This window comes from Danio rerio, chromosome 21 (assembly GCF_049306965.1).
Source record: "Danio rerio strain Tuebingen ecotype United States chromosome 21, GRCz12tu, whole genome shotgun sequence".
Lineage (NCBI taxonomy): Eukaryota > Metazoa > Chordata > Actinopteri > Cypriniformes > Danionidae > Danio > Danio rerio.
In genome coordinates, this window is record NC_133196.1 from 19,208,410 (window position 1) to 19,235,819 (window position 27,410).

Here is a 27,410-nt window from a genome sequence, read left to right on the forward strand (position 1 = left end):
AGAGATTTTACTTAAAGAGTTATAGAGTTTTTACTTTAAGTAGAAGTTTATTTAGTTTAGGTTGATGGATTTATTTATAACAATAATGATCAATGCTTTACTCAATAATAACTGCTGGTTATTAGAATAGTCCCTTTCATATGTCCAGTCTCTATGTTAAATAGATTTGAACTGCAATTGGTAGCATGTTGGTTATCCATATTATGTAGCTACAGCTATCTAGTCAAACAAGTGGTTAATATTAGTGTTGGGCGATTTCAACCAATTTGACATCACACGATGTCTAATGTGAAACATTGCGATGGACGATGGCATCGTTGTCATAGGCGGCGGTGAATTAATTATTTACGAATAATTGATACATTCATAACAAATTCATTAAATGTAGCCTACCGTTTCAACTACCTGACCCGCATGGTCTCTTGTTTTACCCATAACCAAATTATCAATATATAAAGATAAGTTACACACAAATGACCACCTGTCTATCACTTTTTCCGCGGGACTCTGGCATGACTAAGCAGAGTGATCTGTGTGGTTATAATGGCGTTGACAAAATTGGTTGGTACAAAAGGTGCACAACCAACAGGAACCAACCAACAGTATCTGAAGTTTTCACCAAAATTACTAAGCACAAGCGTAAAAGCCAAAGATTGAAGCAGTGCACTGACACTGTGACACGTTACCTGATAGATTTAAAAGACTAAGGACTCGTTAGAGACAAGGTGAATCCAGCAGTACATCCTTGATAAACTGTCCAATGTGCACTGCTTTCTGGGGTTTTGTGCTCAAAGCACCCGCTGACTGCCTGGATCTCAGACGTGTACAAATGTTGCTGTGATGGTCACGTGATGTGCGTTTTCAGTGGTATAGTGTAGACGGAGATCTTTTCAGAAACGCTAGATCAAACACTAATGTGTATGTGGATCTTTTTCATTCTGAAATGCCATTTGAAAAGTAAGATGTATTAGTGTAAACAGGCTTAAGTGTGTATTTTTCACAAACGGGTTGCTGCTGTGATAGGGGCAGAATAAAAGATTGCAATGTCGGCTCAGTATCGTGATCGGCCATAGAAAATGGACGATGACATTGTTCGACCCGACCCTAGTTACTACAATATATTTTAATAATTTATTCAGGTATCAAAAAACATTTCTAAACAAAGTTTTTAGTGAAATTGACTGATTTAATTGATAAGTAAAAATATTGGATTCAATAAAAAATATTATGAAGCAATAGCTTTTTTACAGTATATATTCAGTTTTTAAGTTGGCAAGATTATTCAAATTAAATTTGATTTCATTGGTTTCAACATAAATTTTGCCTAAATTAAGCTTAAATGAAATGTGACATAATTATAATAAGTCTTAATACGTTTACTTTGTATATTAGTGTTTTATACCTCTCACTTTTATCTTGATCTCTGGATATCTTCTTCCCAATCCTCTTCCCGCTGATTAAAAATAAAGTTAAAACCTTAGACATCACACAGACGAGTGATGAGTGAGCACAGAAAGAAGTTTTCCCGTTGAAACGGACAGTTTGCTGAGCAAAGGTTTGACATTTCCTTCATGCTGATCAGCTTCCAAGACGTTTGCTCTCCAGTGAAAGAGCGATTGTGCCTGCGCGTCATTGATTCCCAGAGACATCAGAGTGAGTAGCTTTTGGACTTTAACCAGGAGACCCAACAAAGTCAGGCTGTCTTTGGTGATGGGCTTTGATTAAAGCGCCATGGAGGTTGCGTTCGTCTGATGTAGCATAACTGTTAGTACGATAATTGAATCTAATGAGAGGCTTCTCTGCCTGATTATTCCTGTAAGTGGAAAGCAAACATCTAAAGTTTGCTTTTGGACACTGGTACAGGAGAACATGTGCATCCACAGAGACTGTGTTTTGAAAGGGTTATTAGTTCATCAGTTCAAGAGTTGTTTAAAAATTCTCGTTGTCCTTTGCATTCGATTGAAACTGCTCTCCTTTGAATGTTTCCACTTTCAAGGATGAGGCAATCTGCTTAACGTCACTCGCCGCTAATACTGTGGAGACAACACAATAGGCTTTTCAAGGACGTGAGGAATGCGCTACGCCCCTGCTTCTCTGAGCTCTCAAGGCTGTTTATTGGGCCCTGGAAAAAAGGACCACGTCAAGTGTGTTTACAAAATTCAGTCAATAATCAGATGGGCACGAATGCAGTGTAGCAGATAATTAAAATTGAATCTTCATCTAAATGAATCTTCATGATATAAACTTTGTTTGCTTTTTCAGCGCAGTCTTCTGAATTAAACAGCCCTGAACCATTGAAGCTAAAGTCGAAGTGTGTCAGTTTTGTGTTATCAAGATGAATTGAAAAAAGTTAAATAAAATGTATTCCTGCTATAAGTCTGGAAAGACTAAATATAGCTTGGCCAACGAATAAAATGTTAGAACTTGCTAATATAGTGTGCGTGCGTGTGTGTGTGTGTGTGTGTGTGTGTGTGTGTGTTTCTAAATGGTGGCTTATAACAGTGGTCCTCAACCTTTTTATCACCGCTGACCAGTCAGCGCTTGACAATTTTACCGTTTCATAGGTTACTAGGCGACCATCAACTGTTTTCTCAGAGGAAGACAAACTGACAAAACATTGCAGTGTTTGGGTGTTCTGTGTTTTAGATAATTAGTCTCGCCAAAATGTGTTTATTCCATACAAGCTGAAGCTGAACAATTCTTGTCACAAGACTTACAGTGCACTCGTAGGGTTCATTCAACTGAGTGCATCTGGTCTGGAAGGCGCGAGCCCATCACGCCAAGTGTGAGTGCAAGCCACGCACCTCCGTTGGAAATGACGAACTTGTGCGATCTCTAGAAAAGGATCTATATGCGAACGGACCCTAAAAGGCCGCCGTCATTTGGCATATCCATCAGTTGATCCTCTTCCACAGCCATGGTTGATTTACCTGATTTGTTGACAAATGGGTTGCGGATCTATGCCTTGGCAGTTCATGGGTCTGAAGTCTGTTTCTTACAAAATTTTCTGCTTGTGGATTAAATTTGGGCCCTCAAGTGATATAAGCAACATAATACAGTCATTTTTTTCAAAATGAAAAACTTTTCAAAATAAAAGATTCTTTAGACTCTGATTATAAATAAAACGGAAATACTTATGGGTTCTTGTGCAGCCCAGTACCAATTGATACACCGACTTTTACCGGCCCACGGCACGGTGGTTGAGGACCACTGCTTTATAAGACTTAAGAAAAAAAAGTAATAACTATATTTCTTATAACAACCATATTTCGTCCATTGCTAAATTACACTTTCACATTGAGCAGTGTTTCCTCAGAAGAAGATTGAAGCAGAGTTTTGAAAGACAACGGTAATTTTCAAACAGACCACCAACTCTCATCCCACACTGTGGCCTTCAGACCCTCTTTTATTCCTGTAGTCTGAACAAAATCTGAATTATTTTGAGCTGGCGAAGTAGAAACCAGAGATTCAAAGCAAGGCGTCCTTCATGAGCATCATGGCTCAAAACCAGGGAGAGTATACATTCATCTGTTGATTAGATGATCTTAACATTAATATATCAGTACTTTATTTTGATCAATCAGATACTGTGGGATTAATATCTAGCTACTGCTTCTTTCATGCCTCATATATTACTCTCACCATCCTTTACTTTTTACATAATAAAACAGCAACTCTTCTTTTTTTCAACTTTGTTTTTATTGATTTTATATTACAAAACAGTACAGAATATTAACTTATATGATATTTCAGAATGTACATTCCCACCGCAACATTCATTCATTCATTCATTCATTCATTTTCTTGTCGGCTTAGTCGCTTTAGTAATCTGGGGTTGCCACAGCGGATTGAACCACCAACTTATCCAGCACGTTTTTACGCAGCGGATACCCTTCCAGCTGCAACCCATCTCTGGGAAACCCACCCCAACATTTAAAACAAATTGTAAAATAGAATACTATACAAGATACAAATACAATACAATTAAAAAAAAACATTATTACATTGATTTTTAAATTACAGTCATCTTTTTAAAGACCATCTTTTAAATCCATTTATAAAGCAACTGAAAGGAGACCACACTTTCTTAAAAGCCTCTGCTTAACCTCTGATTATATATGTTAATTTTTCAAGAGCAAGATTGTCAGACATTTGCTTTATCCATTGTGCAAGAAAAGGTCTTTGGGTTTTTTTCCATACCAAAGCTGTAACATGTTTAGCTTGTATAAAGCTGAAATCTTTACGTTTCTTTTTGTTTGCTTTTACTGAAAAATTTTCAGGATATATATGTAATAAACAAAGTTTTAGAATGTAATGTGTACTTGTATAGTGCATGTATTGTGTATGGCCATAGCGCTTCACAATGATGAGAGGGGGTCTCTCCACACCACCACCAGTGTGCAACATACACTTTGATGATGCGATGGCGTCAGTGCGCTCACTACACACTAGCTATTGGTGGGGTGGAGAGATAGTGATAGAGGCAATTCGGTGGATGGGGATGATTGGGAGACCATGATAAGGGCCGATAGAGGGAATTTGGCCTGGACACCGGGGTTAAAGCCCTACTCTTTACAAAAACTGGCATGGGATTTTTAATGACCACAAAAAGTCAGGACCTCGTTTTAACGTCTCATCCAAAAGACACCACTCACTGACATACTATGTCCCTTTCACTTTACTGGGGCATTAGGACTCACACAGACTGCAGGGTTAGTGCCCCCTGCTGGTCTCATTAACATCACTTCCAGCAGCTACCTAGTTTCCCATGCTGTCTCCCATCCAGTTACTGACCAGGTCTTAGCCCTGCCTAGCTTCAGTAAGTAACCGGTCTTGGGCTGCAGGGTGATATGGTTGTGGTTCCAAAGGAACATTTTCTCCAGCCATTTCACAGACCACACTAAGCCTCCTTCTAAAACAACTGCAGCTCTCCACACCCCCACATACAGTGAAACAAAGTTCCAATTTCATCTTTACATTTTGTGAAACAGTCTGGAATATTAGTTTTATTGCATCATCCATTTTTATTGCAGTATTCTACATCTGGTGTTAACGGTTTGAGTTTGAGCTAAAAGACGATCATATTTCCATTCCTCAACAGTAATATCTACTTGAAGGTCTCTTTCCCGTGCTGGAATGTATGATAGAGAATTTTCTTTAAGTCTTTCCAATAGTGTGTTATTAAACAAGGATATCATTCCTCAGCATCTCCTCTTTGTGCTGGAGTCCTCATTACTCTGCCGATGTTAATTTTATCATATGACTGTACTTCAATGAAGCTGTGCTTTAAGGTTATATTTTTTAATGTAATCAGTCTGTTTTTATAAAGACCATGGTCATGGGAACAATTTCTTAATTAGCCAATCTGGTGTACAGTATTTTTACCCCGTATAGACTGGCTACTAATTCAAGATACTGAGCCATGAAAAGACATTAAACTTGACTAATCATTGGTTCAAGCCAAGACATAAAACGGAAGTCCAGAGGAGCCGTTAAAAGACCGATTACTTGATCTTAATATTCATCAAACCTGCTTAAAACACAATTAAATGCTCACACGGCGGGATGTTTACACGCATCTCTGATTAAAACCCATAAATAAAAGGTAAAACAGCTCGCCCGTCTGCGGCTTCTAATTAAGAAATTAAACCGTAAGTGCTGTAATATTACAGGAAATATGATTTTAATTGAATCCATTATGAAGCAATAAGCGGTCAAGCATATGCTGGCAGAATTGGAGCATATCTGGAGCATTTCAAAAAACGTTTGTTTTCATTGTATCGGAATTCTTTGGGAGTGTGATTGAGAACTTCCGCTCTCCTTTCCCTTTTTTCTTTTTTTGAGTAGTGGTTGTTCCTGTCTTTCCACATTACTCGTGTTTTTGGAAAAGCCGAGGTTGACTGGGAGCCTTAGCTCATGTGTTAAAGCGGTAATTTTCAGTGACATCGCTCAGAGCAAGCGGGGATGTGTCATTGTCCGCCCTTCACTGGTTATACAATACGGAATCTGTTGTGCTGAAATGAAGGTGATTCACTCCGTCGGGGTTTTAGGCAAGAGCTAATGGGCCCTGCTGACCAGTCGAGCCAGGGAAGGAGGGATACGCCACGGGGAGACGTGTCCCCAATGGCCTAAATTCATTCTGATGACCGTCGCTGATTACCGCCAATTTATTTCAGCCATGTTCATGCCTTGTATTACATGCTTAATTTGGTTTGCACAAGCTGGATTTGTCTGCTGTTTTTACATGCTGGATGAAGTGTGTCTTAGAAAGCAGAAGCGGGAGGCCTTAATACCTTTTCACTGCATCCATCAGACTTTTAGAAATTTTCGAGAAATTGGCTTGGACTTTAATCTGTACAAATTCTTCAATAAGCAACGACTTATCACCTGATTTATAATCAGACTTATGCTCAGTTTCCTATAATCTTTTCTGGTTTTCACATGATGCTGATTTGGCTCATTTGAGAGAAAAAAAAATGGCTTGTTTGTTTTATTTATATGGAAGAGAGGATGTTAAGCATTTTCTTGAAGTTCACTACTTTAGCACAGGTCTATGTTTTCAACTCTCTTGCACTGTCCGCAATTCTTTATATTTCTTTAATATTTCAGCATTTTTTTTGTTTGGCCCTATGAATTTAATCTCCAATGCTCTGGGAATCAATTCCTGAAAATTGAACAATTTTAATAAAAACTTTGATCACATGCACAATGAGTGAGGTTTTAAAGGGCACCCCTTTTAATTATATATATATATATATATATATATATATATATATATATATATATATATATATATATATATATATATATATATATATATATATATATAAAATTAAAATATATATAAGTTTTTATTTTTTTGCTGCTGGTTATAATGATTAAATAATGATTTTTTAATTAATTTTTTTTGCTGCTGGTTATAATGATTAAACCCTCGAGTACTTTTTAAAGTATTTTAACAGATTTGTGTGTGTTGAGCGTCAGTTACGATGTTAGCACCTATTAGCTTTAATTGTGGATAAACCTGGATAATTTTGAACTTTTTTCAGCTAATTTCATCTTCTGCATTTAAAATAATTTTTGGGGATCAAAATTGGTGACATAGTTATTGTCTGCCTGTCCAGTGATGACGTGTCGGTTTCTCATTATCAGCTTGTTAAGTCGGGATGTATCGTGAAGTATGGAATGCTGTTTCTGGGTCCAAGCTGCTACTCATTCGAACTGTGAAAATATTAGTTTATGGCCATATAGGCCATATCACACATTAAAGTCAACTTTATATAAAATCATAGTGTACACAACATTATCTGGACTTGCTGCATCACAAATATCAAAATTCTAACACTTTCTAAAAAAATTAACCACTTTCTGGCCATCTGATATTAGGCATGGATTTGTAAACGTTTTTTATGACTATTTGATTAATCTCAACATTCAGTTTGATGGAGCGCTTGGATCCGGAAGCCGCTTCACATGATGTCACACTTAACAAGCGAATTATTCATAGCTAAGTTTTTCATCCTGTGAGAAGACCCTGCTTCTTAATTATTCATGAGAGCATGTGCTTTCCGATTACAAACCTGCCGAGCTGTGAGACCTCGGCCACACACCGCCAGTGTATTTAGTCTTTCATATTTGTTTCCATGATCTATGGAGTTTGTTGTATGGCTTTCCCCACAATGCTGTCCTGCCCATACAGCCAAGCTGTCTGTGTGCAGCAAGCATGTTTGTCGGGAGAGCTGTACAAGAATTGGAGAATGGCAGACTTTCTTTTATCAGTTGAGTTTGTTACCATTCAGACACATTGATGTTGTGTGATATCTGTGCTGACCTGTTCAAATGTTTAAAATCATACAGATTACCAGAGTTAATGGTTGAAATGGACAGAACAAGAGACCTGCTGCATTGCTCTCCACTATATATGGGGATTGAGGAGGAGAGAGGTCTTGATTTTGTGCACCAACTGACAGTTGTTTGCTTCGCTTTACTATTTTCCCTGCTCTGCTGGCCACACTCCCTCTGCTTGCAGCACTCCACGCCCATGTCGGATAATTTTTTTTTAAATTCTGAGGTAGACTTGAACAGAAAGAGAGGGGTGGGGGTGGGGGGGTCTAGCTGAAAAAACTATTACCATATTATATACGCAAAAAAAATTCAAAAGTCTTTATCTTTAAGAAATTTTTAGAAACATGAAGAAAATATATAAGAAATATCCACTGTTACTGTAGAATGTAATTCTCAAGGCAATACTAAAGAAGAAATTGTTAAACATTTTTGTGTCATACTTTATTTTAAGGTATAAATTAAGAATTTTGTCTTAAAAAATGTAAAATTTGCTGCTTTATAATAGTTATTAAGGTTCATGTGAGTCAAAAGTTGCCAGGACTTTTATTTCAGTATGTTAATGTACTGTACTTTCAACTGAAGTGAAATATTGGGTAGGGGCTGGGGATTTCTTTTTACACATAATTTTCTCATAGCAAACTAATAGAAGCAGGGCCGTGGTTATGAATATTGTGGCGGAAGCCGTCAAACTGACTGAAAAATCCACAACTCCAAACACAGAATCAATTGGTCAAACTTTGCCTTTTTTATTTTTTATTAACTTGCATGGACTAATTGTCTAAATTCTTTAAATCTAAAGATTAACAATATGCACTAGCAAAATAAACATTGTACATTTTGATATCACACATATTTCTATTAGGATTAGGGATGTAGAATAAGATCATGTAGACTATGTTTTTTTTTATTTATTTTTTTTATGTACAAATAAACAGCCAATACACACAGATTTGATAGGACCTCGTTTGCTTTATGATTTATTTAATAAACAAATAAAGTTCATAATAAATAAAAATGATGACAAAAAGCACAATAAATTAAGTGTTCTACCACACAAGTACTATATTTAGATTCAAATGTTACTTGGGTGAGGAAATCTAAGTTTACTGTTCATCTTCCCCTCCAGTGAACTGTTAACGGGAATTGCTTCAGATCATTGAGTCAGTGAGCTAAACTAGAGAACCAGATTACACTGATTCATGGACAATTTATTTAGCTCTATTTGTTAACAAGATCAGAGTCTGTTCATTTATATTGAACTGGCTCAATGTAACGATCCAACCATGACATTGAACTGATTCCAATCTTCAAAATCAGTTACTGTGTGATTCGGCTGCCATGGTTTTATGTTAAAAGCTTCTTTTATGGAATAGTTTGATTTGAATGAGAGTAATGTGAATAAATTGTAATTTTTGGGTTACATAATTTTCTCAAACGCATTTAGTAACAAAAACTTTGCTTGTTGCTCATCTTCTTTTCTCTGGTTTCATCATGTCATTATCCTTACCTTACCTTAGTGTGGTCTTGAAGGATGCTTTTCTCTCTCTGACATTTCCACTTTTTTTGTCATTTTAATCAAACAGCTGCAGCAGGCGTTCGCTTCCTGCCCCCCCCTCCTCTGACCAGAGCATCAGCATCCCAGCCAGCTTATCATGGGGAACTAATTCAATATCTCTGCGCCTGTTTTAAATGTCATTGGCTGAGCTCATCTGGAATGACATGTTTTTCATGGTGGAAGTAAAGGCGCTTTATTGAGCAGGGAGCAGAGCGGGGGGATGCGGCTGCCCTTCGCTCTTCGCGTTCGCTCCTATCCGAAAGGTCTACGAGCTTTTTAAGATCATTCGCTGCACATTCGGCACAAGCTCGCTCATCCTAGCTCTCATTGGCTTTGTGAGTCATCACACATTCCATAGCTGAATTGTGAAAGTAGACTACGGCAAAACTTAGATCCTCAAATGTCAGTCTGTCTACTACCGTAAAGTATTTATTTGCTGCTCTCTGTGATTTGTTTAAACAGTGTCACGCATATTATTTTGACATTTTGTGATTTGTTTGATTTTTACTAAAGGATTTAAAGGAGCAATTTCCTTACAATTGGTTAGCTTCACAAGCTTCCCATGGGCAAATTCAGTTCACCTCCCAATTTGAGGACCATTCCTGATCCCATCCCTTTCTTTTTTCTACTCTGTCAGTTTATACTGTACTTTCACAATAAAGACAAAGCAAAAACGTAAAAAAAAAAAACTTGTGAACTGAATGTCTGGGTTTGATTGAAGAATGTTTTTTTTTTTTTTTGTTAAACAATTGAAATAAAGTTATATGTAGTTCTATAGTTTATACTTGCCAATATTTGAGTAACTAAGTTCACAGAGGCGGGGCAACCAATTGCAAGTTTTTGTTTGTAGTAGAAAGTTGGCATGATTATTTTATTTTATAATAATTCCTTACATTTATATAGCGCTTTTCTAGACATTCAAATCGCTTTACACATTTTTAGGGGAATCACCTAATCCACCATCAGTGTGCAGCATCCACCTAGATGAGGCAACGGCAGCTATATTGTGGCAGACCACAGACCACACACCAGCTGATTGTTGAATAGGAGACATAGCGATGTAGCTAATTATGATATGGGGATAGTTAGAAGGCCATGATGGATGGAGGCCAGTGGGCAAAGTACAACCTGGGATTTTTCACGACGACAGAGAGTCAGAACCTCAGTTTAAAGACTGTGCAGACCGCAAGTTGAGTGACCCCTGCTGGTCATACTAACACCACTTCCAGCAGCAACCTAGCTTTCCCATGTGGTCTCCCATCCAGGTACTGACCGGGCACAGCTCTACTTAGCTTGGGTGACCATGTGAGAGTTACACATAATTCAAATCAATACAAGTGAAGTTTCGTAAAATAATTTCAAGAAGTGCGCATGATATGATTGAGCACGACTGGCTGCTCATCTGTAATCAGTAATAATTCAATCAGATGGATCCAAGCTTTCAATAAATGGATCGCTGTTTTTCCTTTTGCTATCTTTATTTTGGAGGAATCCCCCCTTCCACCCCATCTCCTCCTTTTGCTCCCTTTTCTACGCTCTCAAGACCTATCTGATCTCGGATTCCCTTATATGCTTATTGACCGGGCAGGAGCCTTGGGCTCAATTATCTCCAAGCTCAGGGCTCTGTCCCGGCACAGCATGCCAAACTTGCTATCAATGCAAAGCATATCTAAGTGGGAACTCTTGAACTGATGTAAGTTTAAGATTAAATTTACTGTTATATCTTGGCAGAGGAGGCGTTAATTGTGGCTTTTTCCTAATATTCTGAGTTATATTATATATTTTCAAGTGTTTATCTTAACATATTTTTTTAATATTTCTAATAAGTTCGTTATTACATTATAATATCTCTTTTTATAAACCCACACCTGAGCTCTGCGTCTTGCTTCTTTAACTGTATAATATTGACATACAGTAGCAGCTTCATTAGGCTACTGTAAATTTAAGACCAACTACATTGGAATAATAGTGATACACATTTGATTTCTTCCTCAAATGGGCTATATAATGGACTATAACATGTTTTTGGAAGTTGTTTCAGTTATCTGTTTGTTCAAGTGCAAGAAATGCGAAAAAGAAGTCAATTCCACATTTGCTTCATTATATTGACAGCACTGTTATATAGAAACAGAAGATATTTCCCATTTATTTCGACAAAAAGCCACACAGATGTGCAGCAAATTGATCGAGTAATGTTCATTTGTGGGTGAAGCTGTCCCTTTAAGTTTGTCTTAAATGGTGATTGACAGCAAAATTTGCAGGTTCCAGTCTGTGATCTCTCGCCATGTGGGTGATGATATCAGTTAACCCATTGTACCAGAGAAAAGGTCCCAGTGTGAGGAAGGACTGGAAAGCCCTGAGAGGCACAGCGAGGAGTTTTAGCCCGACCCCTGCAGGCATGCCTGTATCATCTGGCCTTTTGCCTATACTGAGTCATCTGCCTCTCGTCTCACCCCTGATCCCTTCTTAACTCCCCCCTGGCGTTTTTTAGCCCCTTCCACCCCGACCCGCCTGTCCAGCAGCCTCTGGGGTTGTGAGTCGGAGAAGTGGGCAAAATTGGAAATGTGAGGGGTCGTCTGGGCTCACCATGGCAGGTAGTGGGGCAATGCGCAAGACAGCATGAGTCAAAGGACATTGCTTATTTAGAAGATCAATTTCGAATATAAAGGGCAAATATGCATGTGATCTGACAGGTCTGCCAGGCTGATAGTAAAGTGGACAATCAGATGTGTGTTTTTTACACTAGAAGGGGGTGAACATGAGAAAAATTTTACTTTAACATGGCAATTGTAATTTTAGGGTAAAAAAAAAAAATTGTTAAAAAAGTTTTTTAAAAGATTTATATGGCCTTGTTTAAGATAAATATAGCCTTGTTTTAGCCAAGACGATTATGTTTAGACGTCTATTAGACATCTTTTAGACATCTTCTAAAAAACAATAAATGCTTGCTGGGTAAATATCTGTGTATGTATATGTATAGATCTATACAAAGGGACCAAACTCTGTGTGTGTGTGTGTGTGTGTGTGTGTGTGTGTGTGTGTGTGTGTGTGTGTGTGTGTGTGTGTGTGTGTGTGTGTGTGTGTGTGTGTGTGTGTGTGTGTGTGTGTGTGTGTGTGTGTGTGTGTGTGTGTGTGTGTGTGTGTGTGTGTGTGTGTGTGTGTGTGTGAGATATTTTGATCTGTTTGGATCCTCTTGCACTCTCTGCATATGTTGAAGATATTTTAAAGCATATTGTGTAGTTTTTATTGTAGTCATTATGTATTTTCCTTTGAGCTTTCTGTTATTCAGTTCCAATTTTTATGTTGAATTAAATCCATATTCAGTGATAAAGTACAATTTAGATTTATAGACTGTAGTTCTGGCAAATAATAATAGTAAAAAAGTATTTTTTCCCCCTTCTAAATATGTCATGGTTCTCAAATCTTAGTGGTTTTAACTTAATGGGTATTTATAAGTCAATTTTGTCCATAATTGAAATACACTCAAACATTTGTACATACTTGTATAAATAAAAGTAAAAATATAAGTCAAAGTCAGCTTTATTGACAACTCAACCACATGCACCAGACATACAAAGAATCGAAATTTCACTACTCACAGACTCTTAGAGATATAATATTAATACAAAAAGGTAGAAAAAAAAAATACAATTACACATATAATATAATCTAAACATATAAGTAAAAAAAAAATGTTACCAACTTAATTCCACTTAAGGGCACTTGACATGGAGTGCAAACCAGAGTTGTGCAGATGCAAAACAGTATATAGTGCAAAAAGTTTAGTATAATGCAAAACAGTATAAAGCTTGTAAATATGATAAAGTGGCAGTGTCTTAATATGCAGTTAGTAAGATCTAAATAAAGTATTGAGCATTTATGTATGTATAATGAACAAAATTTACAACTACAGACTAGCAAGTAGCTTCAAGTTCAATTTTGCTTTAACAAAATTTTCCACATACATAAAATGCATTGTCTTATTACCGAAATGTGTAATTACTTTTACAGTGTTTGAATATTTTTCAATATTTACTTCACCTCAGTTATGTTTACTTGAATTATGTGTATTTGTTTTTTCATTATGTAATCTAAATATAGTAACGTTCATTCTTGTGTGTTTTCCATAGGGTTCCTGAAGCCCCAGTGCTCACTACCGCCGCCACCTCAGAGAGGACGAGCAGAAGCATGTACGTGTTTCAGCGGAATGTGTGCTCTTCATCAACGCAGGCTTTCTACAGGTAACGTGCATATTCAGAAATTTTCTTCATAGTGCCTAAACTCCAAACAGTAACTTCACTTTTGGCAGCTTTGCAGCTCCACCACAAAATAATTCTGCCTTTTTTGTGTGCCTCAACTGTTCCCATGAAACCCCATGGTTCTTACTTTGAAGAACATTCAAAATACTTGCATGAATCAATGCACTGAAGTCATATTTAGAGCCTTAAACTGCTTTCCACTGTGCTTGGCTATAACTCATGACAAATATGTCTGGTCTTGTAATATGTCTGTGTCTGCAAGAAACAAGACACATCATGCACCACATGTGTACACATACAAATACAGTTTCAACTGTGAAAGAGTGTCTGGCACCCTGCATATGTTTCTGCAGTGCTACAGTGTGTGATTTACTGTTTGTTATGCTGGTTTAAACGGCTGATGGACATGTTAGCAATCGCTCTTCTCTAAGTGATCTTTAAGGGTAGTGGTACTGCACATTCCAGATGTGACTCTGTGGTATGTGGAGAATGAATTACTGCTTGCTTGCGTGTAAGCCTGTTTTGTTACATGTATCATATTACATTTTTGCTGCAAATATATAGTGCAATCTTCATTGCTTAGTTTCTAAATGAAAGACTCTGGCGAATCAGTTTAGAAGACTCATGAATTACTTAAGAATTAATTCTGAATCCTTCAATTTTAAAGTTTTATATAATGCATCAAGTAATGACGGAACAAAGTGCTTAAATTATTCCTTGTATACTCTAAAAAATGCTGGGTTGTTTCAACACAGTGCTGGGTCAGATATGGATATATATATATACAACATTAGGTTCATTATTTCAATTAAATTTGAATTCAATTAACTTTTTTTTTAGAGTGTAATAAAGTATATTAATGCATACTCACACTGTGTACTGTTGCCTTGAACCGGGCCAAAGCACGCTTATCCCTCCGACGGCCCGCACTCACAATATATTCGAGCCTGGGCACGCTTACGTCATCGATGATGTTCTGTTCAGTAGATAAGCGCTCTCACTCAGCACAGTGGAGATTTCTCTAGTTATATTGTTTTAGTTGTTTGGAATGCGGTGACACGCTGTCAAATATTTCGTCGAATAGATCAGCCTCTTTTGACGCTCATAAACAATCATAAAGTCCTCGTGCTACAGCAATTAGGAGGTTTGCTGAAGGTGCAGCTGTAGTGCAGTGAGGGGTTTGCGTCTTTAATAAACTATGACAGTTTGTGTTTGTTGAACGGTAAGAATGATTAATAAATGCATAAGAAACAGTTCCTTAAGAGTCACATCTTGCTTTCAGTTACAGGCTTAGGCGCATTTTGCACTCAAACACAAGCGTACCGCGCTTAGGTTCACGATTCACGATTGTTGGACAGGCTCACGATTCAGAGCACTCACACTTCTCAAACGAAACGGGCCTGGGCACGGTTTGGATAGCATAGTGTGAGTTGGCCCTTAGTTCACATCTTGGCGAATCAGTTCAGAAGACTCATGAATCACTTATAAGAACCAATTTTGAATCCTTCAGTTTTGACGTTAGATTGTATATTGTGCATCAAGTAATGCCTGAACACGGTGTAAAAATGATTAGTAGTACACTGTAGAAAATGCTGGGTTGTTTTAACACAGTCCTGGGTCAAATATAGAAATATACAACATTGGGTTCATTTTTGTCAATTAAATTTGAATGACTTTTTTTTTAAGTGTAACATTTTGAAGTATATCAGTTCACATCTTGCTGAATCAGTTCATAAGATTTATGAACCACTTAAGAATCAATTCTGAATCCTTTAGCTTTAAAGTTAGATTGTAAATTGTGCCTTTAGTAAGGACTTAACACGTTGCTAAAAAAAATCTAGTACAGTGCTGGGTCAAATATGGATATGTTTACAATGTTGGGCTAAATAATTTAATTAAATTTGATTTTTTTTTGTGTGTGTGTAATGAAGTAAATGTAATTTTGACATCTGCATCATTTCATGTTTAAGTGAAACTCTATAATTCCACTAACTGACTAAATAACTTGCAAATATTGTAGTTTAAGGACCTTGGTATCAGCAACCAAAAATATGTTTTGATGATTTAAAAAATGTAAAAGATTGTAAAAAGTGAATACGCTAGGTATGCATGAAATTATAGTTTAATCATTTGCTTTTAGCATGACATTTTCTCCATTAAAGCAAACTTGAAGCACATTTATGGCAGCCATTTATGAGAACCATTGATTTTCGGAAACTCTGCTGTACACACTTTGAGTGAGTCATTTCTGTGACCCTACACAAGTGCCTGGTGCATTGTGGAAGACCTCATTCATATCCATAGCATTAAAATGAAAAAACGTTTAGATTTTTCTTTTAAAGTAATATTGAATTTGACTAGTCACATCTTGGTGTATTATTGTTTTTATTAAATCTATTTGACAAAAACACCAAAGGGTTCAGCATTTGTTCAGAAACTCAAGTTGAAGTCTCTTTTATCCCTCGTGTATTCATGCGATTGATTGAATGCATGTTTTGTATTCTCTCAACCCTGAAAGGCATGGCAAGCATTTTAATAGTTACTACAGACAATCCACAAGCATAGCTCGCAACAAAGGACTACTTTTATACATCAACTAAGCCAAAGAATCCTTTCTGCATATGGTTTACTTGGAGACATTGGCATTCTAGCCATTCTGTTTGTGAAAAATGTTAAATATTTCCATAAGCTGGCGTGGTGGTCTTGGATGCATCGGCAACATAAATGAGTTTGCCTATAAAAATGATTTCTGTCTACATATTGTCGTTTCCAGAACCCATAATGGAGCTTGTGGAGAACCAGTCTTTAAAACCCTGCATGGTGCTCAGCTGTCGGTCCGCGGTGAAACGGTTACATTGGAAACCCTGTGGTCTGGTGTGGTGGCTCGCCTAACTGGAGTCGCTCGTTTATAGCAGTCGTAATAGCCATGTTTCTAATTAGGGAATGTGTTTCTTCAGAGTCAAAGGATGTGTTTCAGTCGTAGCTTGTTTCTTGTACAGGGATGATCAAATCACACACAAATCACACTCTTAGGAGAAATGGCTCTAAACAGGACCTAATTAAGGTTATTTGGGTTAGAGATCTGAGCGGGACAAATTTTTCAGACCTGCTTCACCAAGGTTTTATTCTGCACCCGACTGCTCCTGTTTTCTACCCGACCCAACCATTTCCACTAAATTTAGATCTGGTTTCCAAAATCTCACATTTAAATTGGGTACTACCAAGGGAGACAGATAACAGATAAAACTGTTGGTTGTGCAAGGCTATTAGGCTAAATGTCAGTTTTGTTTGCCCCTTTGTGATGAGACATGAGTGCCACCTTAAACCTGAGGTTCCAGTCTTGCGACTGCTAAAGGGTAAAGCTTTGAGGTATTATCACATCGTGCAATGGGTCTATGACGCATGAAAAAGACTCCCATACATCAGACTATGGGACTAGTAAAATGACTGTTTTCTAATGCAAGCTGAAGGAAAGCGCATCCAGACTTTGCTCTCCCATGTTGGTAAAGCCTGCTCTAAGGACCGTTATGCAGATGATGTGCGAGAAAATCACAGATATGCTGTTCCGCAATAACGTCGGGACTTGGGAGAGCTATATTGTTAGATCACCCGCTTCCATTCAAATTACAGCAAAGATACCGACCGCTACCTATATACCTATTTTTTTCGGAAATGTATTCCCACACTGCAAGAAATCTGCTCTATTTAGCAAGTTTGGTGCTAAATAGAACCCTTCAATAAAGGACCCATTCTTTGAAAGTGAAATTTAGGACTTAAATGGTGTTGTAAAAACTTTTACATAATATATATATATATATATATATATATATATATATATATATATATATATATATATATACATATATTTTTTTATTATTTATTTGTGTGTTTATTTTATTCATATTAGTATTATTAATCAATTGTATGTATTTTTTATATAAAATCATTTTATTATATTTTCTGACAGGTCTTTTTTATCACTGATAAAAAAACTTGTAGCTGAATTATTAGCTGAATGCAAAAATAGTAACAAAAGATCAAGTTCCATTGAAATCTCTGAACAACCCCACTGTAAATGACATCTTTTTGGACATGATTTAAGTATGTTTTTTGTAAATTAAGTTTAAAGCCATAATGTGTGTCTGTCTGTTTATGTAAAAGCAAGTGTGATTATGGGGTGAAAATGGACAGTATGTGAGCCATTTCTGCTGTTTAAAACATGACAACCTTCATATTTTTTTTGTGACAATATCGGTTTATGCACAAACCTCAAGTAGAAATTAAAAAATGATATGGATGTTCATATTGAGGTAACCTCAACTGAGCAGACCGGACTCTTGCATGTTCTGGTAAACTAAAAACAGAAACTGACATGACCGCTATGGTATAGGTTACAATTTGATATTTTAAAATAATTATTTTAAGTAAGAGTTTATTTAGCTTTTGAGAGAGTGTCGACAGACTGTGGAATTGAAAAGCAGTAATGAGGTGCTTTGACAGTAAAAAAAAAAAAAAAAAAAAAAAACAGAAAGGAGGCAAAGAAAGAAACTGTAACACAAAGAATAATTTGAGAAAATGTGTTAGAAACCTTTAAAAAAAACATATTTTTTTAGTGCGCAGAGCAAAGAATATGACATGGGTTTGTTGGCAAATGAAGCAGTCAAACAAGCATTACCTCTGAATCCCTGATGTGGCAGCACTTCGGCTTCCAGTGGTTTTACATTGTTTTACGTTTTTACTGGAATCGGACCGTGAGAAACACAGCGTTCTTATTCGGTTCCAACTTCATTTCAAAGGCCCTCAGTTTTTTATTAATATTATTTTTTAGAAGAAAAGCACCCGTATGAAGTGCGCAAGAGGGAGCATTTAAAAAACGGCCTTACAATGCCGTCCTTGTGCTGCGATCTGGGCTCTTTTTGCTGCAGCGAGGAGAGGAATGGAAAAGATTATCCACAGGAATGTCTGGGGTGCCCTCAAACGCTGCGCTCCGCGTGACCAGCCAATGGGAGAGCTCAACCGAGTGGCGGGCTAATTTTTTCCTGATGAACTCAGCCGCCTGCTTCATAATGGAGTCTGATTGCCAACGCTGAACTCACATATGGTCCATGTTTGAGTCCCAATGACAGGAGCACTTCTGTTGCGGGCAGGAGGAGACGATCGCTGTCTCAGTCTTTTGTTGTTTTGTTAGGGTTGGCTGAGGACGAGGTTGGGCTCGTTTTAGCTATACTTTTTCCTTCAGGTGTGTGTGTGTGTGTGTGTGTTTTCGTCTTTAATTATTCGCTTTTATTGGCATCGCTTAACTTAAGCAAAGTTACGCCCCAAGGCCAAGCCTTATTACTTCTGGCCACACTTAATTATATTGGTTGGGTCGTGGTGCATCTCACGGCTTCATAAATTCTCCCAATTAATTTGGAGGCTATTTATTGTCCCGAGTTCTTGGAAACAACTCTTGCGGCCCCATTACGGCAAGTGGTGGTGGAATTAACCCCATAAATTACTTGTTTTACTTGCGGTGGGTGTGTTTGAGCTTGGTGGAGCATCGCCATCAGCCTACAGAGAGACAAAAAGGGAATGTGGTCAGGCTTCCCGAGACCAAAGCATGTGTTTGTAGACCTTGTGGTAGCACGGGAAGGGGAAGGGGCACTGTGGGGTCAAAAGGGGAGCGAGGTCAAGGAAAGGAGCTCGTTAGCTGCGACATGCTCTGCGCTCCTCTTTTTTTAATTGGCTCTGGTTGACGTCCACGCACACCCTCGCCACTTCCTGTTGGCCTGGGGCCGACCGAAAGGGGCCTGGAAACTCCAGCTTGTTGATTATAATGTCGGGCCCTTTCCTCACTCTTAAATTCATCACTAGCCAGCGCACCGACTGTTTTAATGGTGTTATTTATTTAAACTGGGCTTCAAAAGTAACCCAGTGAAGAAATAACAGTCCGCCGGCCATTTTTTAACATGTCTTTATGTCACATGTACTCATGTTGGTTTATATTCTCACAGTGGGCCTGCAGTATGTCATTATTTGGGTCGTAGCTGCCAAAAGGGTATGGGCTAATTGGATTTCGAAGTTCATTTTCATCAGCTATTTGATAAAGACCTGGCAGAGCTCCTAAAAACTCCAGCCACCCTCGGTTTCCGCACCAGAGAGCACATTCCTTACATCGGGTCTCTAATAAGGAGCAGCGAAAAGAGAAGTTTGATCAGAGTGATCTCATCTGGGAGAGCCGTTTTACTTTATTCCCTCATCAGGCCCGTGTAAACAGTGGAAGCGAAGTGGGAGGCGAGCGGCTCGCTGTGATGGATTTTTCCGCGTGACACTGTCAAGCACTTTTTGTGCTAATCTGCCAGCTAATTGGAAGCAGCTTGCTTTCATGTCCAGTGTTACGATGCCCATGCTTCTTGAAATGAAAATGATGGAGGACACTTCTATGGTATTGGCTTTAAATGGATTTTTTTGGAGGGGATCAGAGATGTCAGGCACTGATCTATTAGCAGGGAGGGAGAGAGCAGTGTGTCTGTCAAAAGGCAATGTAATGCAGGCTATTGAACAGGCTTTTCTAAAGCTGTTAGCATTGATCTGGAATATAGCATTTTTGAATATTTTACTCTAGATAAGAGGAATCTTTATTAACTTTATGAACTTTAATGTTCTTTAAAGTAAATATTGGTGTGATTGTGAAGATTGCTTTGGTCAGATGTTTTTTTAATACCTATATTTAATGATCTTTTGTTCAATCTTCAGTATAATAGTATTTAGAGGTGTGAACCTACACTGGTCTCACTGTTCGGTTCAGTTACAATTATCATGCCATTGATTTGGTTCAATTTGACACCTCTGTGCATCATGGTGCATTGACGATGCATTCCATACACAATTTTATGTTACTAACCAACCAACCAACCAACCAACCAACCAACCAACCAACCAACCAACCAACCAACCAACTAACCAACTAACCAACTAACCAACTAACTAACTAACTAAATAACTAAATAACTAATTAATTAAAATGTATTATTTTGACATTATTTATTATACATTTAATTTGTATTTGTAATCTTGTCTTTTAATACAAGCAGTCAGATATATGCACTGTACCTTTAAATTTACCTGCTCAAAGAAAACACTCCGCATCAAACTAAACTTAAGTACATGCCCAGAGGAAAATGAGCATTTAAAGCTAACAAATTAATGTAAATATTATCCTGCTTGCTTTTTGAGAGTTGTCGAGAGAGTTGTTAAATGGCTTTGATTGGTCACATGCTCAACAGAAAAGGCTGCGATTGGCTCTGACGGGCTGGCGCTGTTTACCGATGAGTGACACTGATAAACAGATATGGCAATCACAGCTGATCCATGATAATTGTGGCGGAGAAAACGCTATGCACAAATATCGCTATAACAGCCCAGAGGAGAGGAAACGTCCCACCAGCAGGTCAAAGGGGCCACAGTGAGAGAGAGTGAAAGAGAGAGAAATGGAGTTTACTTTCATTTTCTCCTGGGACTGAAATAGGGGCTTCTGCTGTAACTTCAGTGTCAGTCAATGACAATTCAGAGAGCGTATTCTGTATCGCAGTGCACCAAAGAAACAATTAATTTTGACACCCCTGATAGTAATAATAATGATGATGATATGATTAATAAGGTAATGATTTCAATGATGATGATTATTATTAATAATATTGGATTATTTTATTAATAATAATATTTAAATATTGCAAATTAAAGAGCACCCGCTGCGTAAAAAAAAAACATGTGCTGGATTGGTGGTTCATTCCGCTGTGTCAACTAATAAAGGGACTAAGCCGAAAAGAAAATTAATGAATAAATTAATACATCAAAAATATTTCTTATCTTTTTATGCTATATAAAGAAAAATATGTGACATTTTATTTTGACATATACTATTTTTTTATGACAAAATGGAAGTAAATGAAGTACAATTTGTCTTAGGCTTTCAATACAAACACAGCCTCACTTTAACCACAAAAGGCTGCAGAACAAAATGCCGTGGCCTAAAATAGGCTTAGAGCTTAGACTGTATGTATTGGTCAGTTTCTGAGTGTTTGTAAAAATAGACTCATGCAGGGATCTGTGTTTGTTTCTGTGCATCAAACTAGTCGATTCAGTTGTGACTTCTTCAGAACATGAGCCCAGCTGACATTCACAAACATGTAATTACATGCCACCCAATCAGAGCCAGAACGAGCATATTTGAAACAAAAGCAAGAGATGCCAAAATTCAAAAGAAACCAAGAAGAAGGGGAGAAAAAAGGAAGTGGAGCTAACATTGGCACAGTGTGACAGCAGCCGCTCGTTGTGTCTGGGTCAGAGAAAAAAATCAGAACGACTAAGCCTTTGATAAATCTTTGAGCTCTTAATCTCTCTGTGCCACCATCACAGTGAAATCCTATCTCATTGTCACAGCTGACCGAGGGGGTGGTGGGCGACAACGCCGTGCCTCACTGCCCTCTGGAATACACAGCCTTTGCCTGGTCTTCTCGCTCACTTTTATCAGCATGCGTTCATTCATGTTAAAAGTTTTGAAATTATAAATTAGCCTTATTTATCTGGTAATGAGGAACTGCTGCATGTTTTTTTCCACTTAATTTCTATTATGCTTTATTATTTTAGTCTAGTTTTGTCGTTAAGGATTCATTTTTGGTGATTATGGCTCTAGCTTAAAGTCAAAAAGAAATCAAAATTAACCTCATTTACTGACATTTGGTGTATGTCATTTCAATGCTTTTAATATTATTTTTTTATCATAATAATCAGTCAATGCCTCATATTTTAGGCCCAGTCCACCCGACCATGGGTATTTCCAAAACCACGTTTTTTTTTTTTTTTTTTTTTTTTTTTTCACAGTTTGTCCACACAAAAAAATATATTGGGGACTGAAATCAAAACTTTCAGAAAACTCCAGCCAGAGTGAAGATTTTCGAAACTCTAAACACAGTGTAGTTGTGTGAAAACTACAACCAAAGTTTTGCCTCATGGTGTCAGTGTGCATGCTTTTTTCTCCTTTCTGATTGGCCAACACTGGGTTCACATCAAATACGGAAGATGCATATTGAACTTGATTCTGCACGTTTGCAGCAAACGCATCATATTATAATCTGTTGAGTGATAATCTGCCTCTCTTCTTATGTTTGCATTGGCTTGTATGCAATTTACTTTCGAAAACACAGCATAGAAGTGTCAGTATCTTCGCCTGTTGATGGTTCAGCATGCCCTTAATATGCATCAAAGAGTATTTTTACGTTTTCATGTGGACATATATATCTTTATTTTATTTTTTTTAAGTGGGGAAAGCTCTCTTTATAAAAAAAAACTGTGTATTTTGGACAACATAGGCTCATTCTAAAAATGTAGTCCTATCTGGAGATCGCAAATTATGTAGCCAGAGCTATGTATGGCTGCATGTAATTTTTAAAATGGATGCTACAGGGCGGTATGATGCCATTGCTTTTCGCACTTATCAACTGACTGCTTACCTCCGTATGGACAGCTTTTCCGCTGTTACCAGTTTGTCCTGTTAGCTCGCCATGTACGTCGGCAGACTTAAAAGGCAGAGAGGAGCTGACCATGATGACGGGGTTTGAATCCAGTGAAGAACGGTAAGACAAAACCAAAATCCAAAAAATTAAATAAACAAGTTAACAACAGGGTGATAATGTGGTCAAATCTGAAAATTTGGTAAAAATCAGACAAGTGCTTTTGTTTTTCTGGATTGCTTTTGAAAATTGTTGGTTGGGTTTAGGGAAGAGGGTGGTTAGGTCAGTCAATATAATTTGTTGAGTTTTGAGAAGGAGGAGGGTGGGTCAGTTGCTCGGTCAGTCAGTCAGTCAGTCAAAAGCGTCCATTGGTGGGTTTACCAGGCGTGAATGGCACTTGCGAGAGAAATTTGAGATCTCAAAAAATGCATACAGCAGCCTCTGGTGGATTCGCAGAAACTAAATCGGCAAAAAATGTAGCTCCTGGTATGTCTTTGGCCATTTCCAGAAATGTATTTAGAGGTACATTTTGAGAATAATCCTAAATTGATTTTGGACATGGCCATAGGTCAGTTCAACCCTTTTTTCTGCCAATCTCAATCTTATTTCCTAAGAAACTGCTCAGATGATGGTTGTTATGGTTTGCAAAGTTTCATGTTGACCGCTAAATGATTGAACATTTTTAGAAAATGCTTTAGGCTACCGTTTTTATCATTCCTATTCATGCATTCCCTGGGATTTAAACCTTGCACCATGATACACAATATGAGCTTCATGAATGCTCTAGCAAACTACCTTTGTTTAATCGATAATACAAATTCAAGGTTGTTCCGTTAAACACAAGCAATTCACACACACCAGATGACATTTCCATCTGTTTTATTTCTTGTGTTCTTATGATAAAATCTTCATTTTGAGTGAGTAAGAAATGAAAACAATAGGCTGTGTTCTTACAAAACACAGCAGAGTTTAGTTTAAGCCTTTTTCTAAGTTTAGATGTGTTTACAGTGCAGTTGACCGCTGGAAATGGACTGAGGTGACACGTCTTTCCAACCGCAGTAAAATATCACAAATAAATACACCATTATTTGTTTGCACCAGCCATTGTTTTAGGATCACACTTCGGGTGACATATTAAAAACAATTGCGCATTTGATATATAGCGGCGCCACATTCTTTTTGCTTTTCTGCTTGCGCAACAAGATATTGTTTCACATTTGAAGTCTTACAACTGCAAGCCATTCAGTGAGGCCCTTCCGAAGCAATGGGCCAATCTGGGTGATTTATTTATTGATCCTGGTTTTCTTCCGGACGAAAGTGTGCGGCTGTCTGCACATAAATTACACTAGTTCTGCCCAGAGCTTCTCACTTATCTGTGACTGAGAAATATATAGGCCGTTCAGAAAGCAGCACACTAGCTGTTTGTGTGTGATTTGCTTGTTTATGTGTAAGTGTATGTGTGTGGGTTTATGGAAGACGAGCTCCAAGTGTTGTTTGGATGGACGCCTCTACTGAAGTCATCTGATTCCAATATGCATGAGGTCCATCCTGCCAGGGACAACAGGATGCTCTGGATCAGACACACATAGGTTCACTGTGCACGCTGATTTTACAAACATGAAGTACTGACATTCTTCAGTGCTGATCTTTCATGCTCCTTTGGGATGGATGGGGGGAAAGTCTGAGGGATTTTAGGAATCGAATGCAAAAATAGTTCAAATTATGTGCATAAAAATCAATCATTTTGACCTAGAAACACATTTTGAGTATGATTCTAAAGGTTTTATTGACACGTTCTCTTCCACGACTGATTTTATTTTAAATATTATTGAATAAAAATTAATATTGATAAAAATAACAAATTAAAATAAGTTTTTTATTTTGATGTTTATTTAAAAGCGTAATGTATTAATGCAATGTTGTTACAATCTTTCAGTAAGAGTAATTTGAGTAATTTGGCAGACTCTTTTATTCAAAGTGACTTACAATATCAAAGCAACAAAAGAACGACAATATGTGCTATTACAATTCTCAGTTAGTCGAATACAGAACACATTTTGTACAAATAAATGTAATGGAGGCCAGCTAAAGAAGTGCTATGTTGGTAAACCTCCCTCTGACCTCAAAAGGTGCTCTAGTGACAGAAACTAGAGCCTTGGTATTTAGCCTCCTTGTTTGAGCAACTAACTCCAAGGCAATGATTAACCGGTTCGATCCCAGCTCAGACCAGATTGGGTGCAGTAGGACTGGTGAGTTACACGTGGGGGCTCGTCCGGGATGGTTTAAGGTTTAGGGGGTTGAATGTACCAAAGGCTAGCTAGTGCAGTGCTGTGCAGGTAAACCTCACTCCTATGATCTCAAAAGGTGCTCTAATGACAGACGCTAGGCGCCATGGTCTTTAGACTCCTTGTCAGAGCAACTGACTCTGAATCCCAGCTCAGACCAGTTTGGGTGCAGTAGGACCGGTGGGTTACACGTGGGGGCTCGTCCGGGATGGAAGTGAGATTTAGGGGGGCGATTGTAACGGAGGCCAGCTAGTGAAGTGCTATTCAGGTAAAATTAATATGGGGTGAAAAGGCTTCTTTTTTTTTTTCTTTTTTTTTTGGCAGTCACAACAATTAAAACATTTTCCAATCTAACTATTGTTGGATGAAATGTTATTTAACATTTTTAGATTGATGTATATGTTCACATTTGACTCCTATACCACATTGAAACCTATACATAATGTTAATAATTTTTTAATGTTATAATAAAATATATCCATGCACATTATCAAGTCATTCCCGACTCAAGTCAGATTGGTTTATAACAGATGATGCATTGCTAATACTCAGATTTCACCATGCATATCGGATTTTGCCATATGTCTGTGGATTGACTGTTTGTTAACTGGACCGTGCCTCAGGCTTAACAGTTGTAATAAAGCTCAGGTGTCTTTTGGAAAGAGCATGGCCAGTTTGCTTCATCTACAAGAAAGTCTATTTCCCTTAGGGTGACTGCTTAGAGCCTGAGAGGGCAGGGGGACTCGTACGGGAGGTCGTCGATGGGGTCCTGACAGTATTTTGACACTAAAACGATTAGACACACTTGGCATTATACCCAGCATGCAGACAGAGGGGGGCGCAGGCAGCTGGAGCGACTGTTTGATCCGAATGCCACCAGAGCTGATCTCATGAAGGGCAAGGTCATTGTTGCCATCCTCTCCAACTTTTGGTCAAAGAGGTCACTAAAGGACAGGAGACTGTGACCTTACAATGTCAACTGAGTGTGCTAATTTGTTGCAAAGCATGCTGGGATGCAGTCAGGATGGAATGAAGGTGTTACTTGTTGGCCATGTTTGCACTAGAAGGAAATGTTTGGACTTTTACAGCTAATGGAAATGTCTTGTTTTGGCGCACCGCTGTTCAGGGACGCACACTTGTGACTTTGGTTTTAAAGCACACACACACACACACACACACACAAACACACACACACACACACACACTCACACTTTGTTGTTATTTTTTAGAGGGCTTTAGGAATATTTTTGTTGTTTTCTACACTAATAGGTATTTGTTTGCTATTCAAAAGTGGACTTGAATTAAAGTTAAATTTTTTTGACTAAATTGTTCCCATTTTTTTCATGTTATCCATTTAAATTGGGCTACGCTCTGGGCTATTCCGGAGGAATTCTTGCAAAAAGTTGACCTTTTACTAGACACACACACACACACACACGCAGTTTAGTCGATGCTGCTGTGTATATGGGAGAGAGAGAGCGCAGAGCATTTGTGACCGAGCGAAACAAACGCCACAGGGGCATCATGTCCACAAGTCCATTACAGCCTGTGACATTGAGCTAATTGACTGATGTGGCCATGTTATAACAAATATATGAAACTCAAAATCTAACAACATGCCGTCAGTGATGATTGACGGGGGTTTTACAGTTGGTGTGAGGTATAGTGTCAACTCTAGCTATACTTGTTTTGTAGATTTTAAATAGCTGTAGTGTTTTGTAGTTTATATTTAATGTTGTGTTTTAGTTTGATCTGATCAGACACCCATGATGAAAAGTTGGATTAATAGTTTGGACAAAATAGCTTATTTGAGCAGTTTCGTGTCACAGAAATGCAGCAAAAATGAGTTGAATAAGTATCTTCTGAAAAATATGTATTGCTGCATTTTTACAAATCAGTTGTATTAAACATTTACATTGCGTAATATGAGAGTGTATTCATCCAACATCTTTTAAATGAGCTGTTAGAAAAATGT

General features: G+C 37.8%; 1 protein-coding gene across 5 annotated transcripts in view; it reads left to right on the forward strand.

Moving 5' to 3' along the window:
• The window catches only part of rxraa (retinoid X receptor, alpha a), a 346,365-nt gene that overhangs the window by 201,175 nt on the left and 117,780 nt on the right, over positions 1-27,410 (forward strand). For all 5 annotated transcript variants that reach the window (XR_012396562.1, XM_073934683.1, XM_005161183.6 and 2 more), the window contains one exon: positions 13,531-13,641. Coding sequence is in view for 4 of the 5 variants with exons in the window: in XM_073934683.1 (XP_073790784.1) it covers positions 13,531-13,641 (111 nt within the window). In the remaining variant the exon portion in view is untranslated. The remainder of the gene's footprint in view (positions 1-13,530; positions 13,642-27,410) is intronic.